General features: G+C 40.4%; 1 protein-coding gene across 2 annotated transcripts in view; it reads right to left on the reverse strand.

Moving 5' to 3' along the window:
- Positions 1-610: 610 nt before the first annotated feature.
- TM7SF3 (transmembrane 7 superfamily member 3) overlaps positions 611-5,385 on the reverse strand; it is a 45,301-nt gene continuing 40,526 nt past the window's right edge. For both annotated transcript variants that reach the window (XM_045288474.1, XM_045288475.1), the window contains 3 exons: positions 4,737-4,834; positions 4,102-4,264; positions 611-1,945 (listed from right to left, as the gene is read on the reverse strand). In XM_045288474.1, coding sequence (XP_045144409.1) covers positions 1,683-1,945; positions 4,102-4,264; positions 4,737-4,834 — 524 coding nt within the window. In that variant the 3' untranslated portion in view covers positions 611-1,682. The remainder of the gene's footprint in view (positions 1,946-4,101; positions 4,265-4,736; positions 4,835-5,385) is intronic.

Genomic DNA, 5,385 nt, shown 5'->3' on the forward strand with positions numbered 1-5,385 from the left:
ACAAGAGGGTGACTAAAGGAACTCCTCTGCAGCCATCTGCTGATGGCAGATACATGTTTAAACATTGTGTGTGAAATAAACCTGTGCATGCATGAACTGGTACCCGATAAGTAACACATTGTACTTACCCTCCTGATTTAAATTTTTGCTGCTTAAACTGATTTTTAGTCCAAATCTGCCAACTTCCCCAAATCTAATATTCTAACAATTTCTTAGAGATCTCCAAACCTATTGTCTACAGAACTAGACTAACCTATAGCACTAGTTCACTACTCTCGTTTGGCTGCTGGCTGTTAACCTAAATAGGTTAATCAGAAGTTTTTAAAACACCTTTTCCTATACTGTAACTACTTCAGTTTGACACACCTGAAGTAATGACATCAACACAAATTAATCCAATGTGTTAACTTTCCTTTTAATAAAGGATACACATCTTAATCCACTGCCTCAGATTTTCTTCACTTCCTTGTATTTCAATTACCCTTAAGTTTATTTTTTTAAGATGAAGGGAATTTTTTTCCAGCTTAAATTGTATTTTTTTAGCTATAAAACTTACCTCACATTGTATTTCTATAGTACAAAAATAGTAAAAAATTAATAAGATTATGACTTCATTTTTCAAACTATTTATTACAAATTAGACGAACTGTCTTGTTATTAATCAAAATTTAATATGAAAAATTTTTAACACTTCATATTTTTCCCCAGAAAAGGAGTGTCCTGCTTCTTTACAGTCTTGGCTGTCAGTGCATTTTGATGGCACAGAAAATAACTCTCAAACATTCTTTACAACTTTGTTAGAATGTACAAAAGATATGACTTAGAAACAAGGGATCCCACGGTGAATTAGAAAAAACATTTTTTTCCCTCCAAATTTTAAGTGTTGTGAAAGTTGTATTACAGAATAAATACTTGCATATAATCTCTCGAGACAAAAATTACTTTTACATTTTTCATTTTGTTTCATCTTCCTAAAAACATTTTGAAAAGCAAAAATTGAAGATTTTTCCAGTAGCCCGAAACTTCAAAAATCTATTGTACTTTGAAACACACCCACACCACCCACCCACAGCAGCAGCAGCACTTAAATCGTTAACTCACAAAGTGTGGGCAGCAGCCATGGAAGACCTGGTCTGGTGTCCAGGCCCAGAACCTCTGAGCTGTCATCATTCATTATAACATTTAAATCAAACCACAGGTGAGAGAGATGTTCGTGGAGCTATGAAGAGAAATACCAGGTTTCTGTAGGAGGATCATGTTGTCTTTGATGCACTTTAATATATCTATTTAATGGAATGAACTAATCATGTATTTGTGACCCAATATAATTTCAAATTTTCCCCAAAACTAATTTTTCAAGCATTGTGGAATAAGTTCCCTATCACCATCTTTTTAACTATCAGTCTCTCTCACTCACTCTCTCCCTCTAGCTCCCCGAATTTCCCTACCATGCCCTTACCATGTAGCAATAGAGAGACCATAATCTAATGCAAATCACTAATGGGAAAATTCCACTATCTTTTCATTCCATTTCCTCACGGACTTTTGAATCCCCTTCCTATATAAGCCTGCTCTTTTATTAGACTTACAGTCTTGATCACTGAAGCAGTCTGTGCATAACACCCCACTAGAGACAGTGCTCGGGTTGTACGTCAAGATCACGAAGTGAAGGCCTTCGGCATCTACAGGAGAAGAGGCGTTCTCTCTCCGGCCGACTGCCCCCCCTGGAAGAACTCTCTGATGTGGGCTAAGCGGCCATATATCCTCTCACTCAGTGGAGGGATGTGGTGACTAGGGTCCAAGATGTTTGTTACTCTGCGTGCTCTCTCTGTCTTCCATAACTTGTAAGGGTGGGGAGGGAAGAAAGGTTGTCCTTTTTCTCTTCGAATCTGTAATGTAATCCCACTGACAGCCAGCATCCCCCATACAGCCAGAATAATAAAGTCTGGAAGGGAAGAAACAAAACAGATGAGTCGAGTTTCAACTCTTGTATTTTAAAACCTACCAGAGATATACCACCTAACCCTGCCTGCTTAAATGTGTACCTTCCTCTCACAAGATGAGACGCCCAGTTGGATCAGTCCAAGAATATATGAGCAGGCAAGGTCTATCCGTTCCTGGGTCATTAAGTCGTTCAGTGGAGTTGGTTAGAACAGATGTACATGGATCTTATTCCGCTTCCTCTTAGTACAAGAAAAAGCCTTTTAATGAGTCAAAAGCTGCACAGGCAGCAAGTGAAGGGCTTGTACTCTTAATGAATTTGTTTTGAGGAGAGGTTGGTTCAAATGTTTCCAAGGGAAGGCAAATTAAGGTAACATGAAAGTGCCAAGTTGTCAGATGTTCATATATTTTTTTCTCCTCCCTTGTAAACCAAGGATGGAGTGGGGGAAATATAACTTACATGTGAAACTAGGAGCTTCTATTACAGACATTTCCAAGTTTAGACAGGTTATAAATCCTGTTGTACAGATTCTTGGCATTCCATGGCATTACCAGTGTGCACAGCCCAGTGGTTTGTTGAGTGTTTGGGGAGTAGGCAACAAATTAGGTATACCGTCTCTACTTGTGTATAAGCTGAGTTTTTCGGCACATTTTTTAAAAAATCAATTGATTGGGGCTCATACAATTCATCACAATACATAGATCAATTGTGTAAGTCACATCTATACATTTGTTGCCCTCATCATTCCCAAAATTCGCTTTCCTCTTGGGTTCCCAGAATCAGCTCATTTTCCTCCCCCCACTCCTTCCTCCTCCCCCCTCCCCCATGCACCCTTGAAAATTTATAAATTATTATTATATTTGGCACATTTTTAATGCAGTTTTTGTGGTAAAATTAGTTGCCTCGGCTGATATTCGGGTCGGCTTATACTCAAGTATATACAACACTTCACATGTGCACATCCTGGAACAGAACGCACCACACTAGTCTCTCTCCCATTTCCACCGGGAAGGGCTATAACTAGGTGTGGCTCTGGTACAGTTTCCCGCAACTGCTAGCACTTATGCAGAACAGAGAAAATGCCCGAGGAGTCAACAGATTGTACTGAGCTTTTCTAACAGTAAAAAAAAAAAAGAAGCTTGGCAAAAGCATTGCCCTGTACTTAGAGCTTCTAGAATGAGGACTTCAAGGTCTCTACCAGAACCTCTCAGTCAAAAAGAGGCTCCAAGTACAACAGGGAAAGATTTGCCCTAAAAGAAAGTCATACTTGTGCTCACACCACATTATCTTCAATTCTAAGGTAAGCTTTTCTCTACTTTCCATATTTTTAACTGCCATCGAGTGGATGCAGACTCATAGCGACCCATAGGACAAGGTAGAACTGCCCCTGTGAGTTTCTTAGAGTAACTCTTTAAGGGAGTAGAAATCTTTCTCCCTCAGAGAAGCTGGTAGTTTCAAACTGCTGACCTTGCAGTTAGCAGCCTAATGTGTAACCACTACGACACCAGGGCTCCTACCTTAAAATCTATTGGGGGAGTACATTTTTTTCTTCTTTAAAAAGTCCATGAAAAATCTTTAACCGAATCTCACAACAGAAGCAGTTCACTCCCATAAAGATTCACCTCCTTGGAAACCGTATGAGGCCATTCTAGTCTGTCCGAACAGGGCTGTTTTGAGTCAGAATTGTCAGATGGCAAAGGTTTGGGTTTAGAAGTGAAGAAACGATGCACTTACTGATTGGAAATCACTTTCCCTTTCAATTAAGCAAGTTGTATGCTTAATTAAAGGAGAGAAAACAGGAACTAACAAAGAATTCACATCATTTCTATCCCTCACCCCACTCCCACTACCTATAAGGTATCAAATGCTTTATTCTGAGCACTTTTCTCACAACTGGGAATTGGCCAGGTAAGCCTATGTAACGCTGGATTAGAATTTCAGAACTAAGTTCAAATTTTTTTTAAGTACGAACTTCAACAACACACAAGTGTAAATTTTATGCCCCCCAAATCATAACTTATCATTAACAAAGGGTTCTAAAAGCATTTGTATAGTGTGGGAGTTCTCTTTTGTCAAACTTACTCTCTCGACCTAAGTCACCTAGTGCTCCTGTTAGCGCTCTGCGACCATCACTCTGGTTCTAGGGTTTAGAGACTTACCAGTAGTTTGAAAAGGCACATTTGTAAAAGCACTGCGGAAATCCACGTTGAGTGCTCTTTTGAGTACATTCAAAGTGATGTAGGAAAGGCTGGTGTATAAGTAACTGTTAATAGCCAAAACCACCGTGTAGGAGCCGATGATTCCACAAGTCAGTATGTTCAGCTGTGGAGGAGGGGAAGAATTTAGGCACCATCCCTAGAAGAACAAGAAGCTCCTGGCCTCAATTCTGGCACATCAAAGGAGCCAGGTCTCAGATACTTATAAAAAGACACCGAGAACAGCCTTCAACGTCCAGTGAGGTCTTGAAAGACACTTTATGACAAAATACCACAGAAAATATATTTGTGGTGAAGAATTTTAAACCTGAAGTCTACGGAGGTGAAGAACTGGACTTTTAGAGACAGCCGAAAATCACGATCCATCCATTTGCTGACAACAAAAAGCCTGCCCTTCTCTGCTTCTACCGTGAGCAGGGCATACTGCCGGAGGGATCGCGATGTCACCAGCATCAGCAGATCTTTTCTCCTGCTTCCTCTGCTAGAGTATCAGACAGCCCCACCCCATTCGTGAAAAACGAGCGGCTGACAGCCAGGGGCAATTTCATAAACAAACCCAACTTCGGATGAACACTCACTATTCTTAGGCAGCCCACGAAAACTATTGGAATGACAACAGCGATACATGAGAAGGTCACCCAAAACACTACATCATCACGAAAAATCTTCACATTTCCTAAGGGGGTGGGTGAGAAAAAGAAATCAAGAGTCAGTAACAAATTCACCCAGTTAAGTCATTTTCTCAACAGCTAATCACAGGCACACATCAAAGGTTTACATAATATCCAGGAATTATCTAGGTAAACACAAAAAATTCTGATTTTCTTCATTTACTGTCAACACAATCCTGTTTGAAAGGTGTATCCTACCAGTGTGTGTATGGCTTGGGGGGGCACATCAAGCAGGTCAGTGCTCTGCACTTACTATCATGAGAATCTACATGAGGGCAGGGAAATTCAGGGGCACACCCGATGGCAAAGTGGTCAAATCACACAGCTGCTAGCCAAGAGGTGAGCAGTTTGAACCCCACAGCCACTCTACGAGAGAAATGTGGCACTTGGCTTCTGCAAAGATTTATAACCTAAACTCTGGGGAGCATTTTGACTCTACCTATAGGACTGAAATGGGCCGAATCGGCTAGACTGCAGAGGGTTCGTTTGGTTTTGATTTTTTTTTTTTTGTCTCAAGGGCAGGGGGTTTATTTTGCATGTGTACCTTTTTTTTTTT

The sequence above is a fragment of the Echinops telfairi genome, unplaced genomic scaffold (genome assembly GCF_000313985.2).
Source record: "Echinops telfairi isolate 266 unplaced genomic scaffold, ASM31398v2 ScPeMD7_21;HRSCAF=78, whole genome shotgun sequence".
NCBI classification, from domain to species: domain Eukaryota; kingdom Metazoa; phylum Chordata; class Mammalia; order Afrosoricida; family Tenrecidae; genus Echinops; species Echinops telfairi.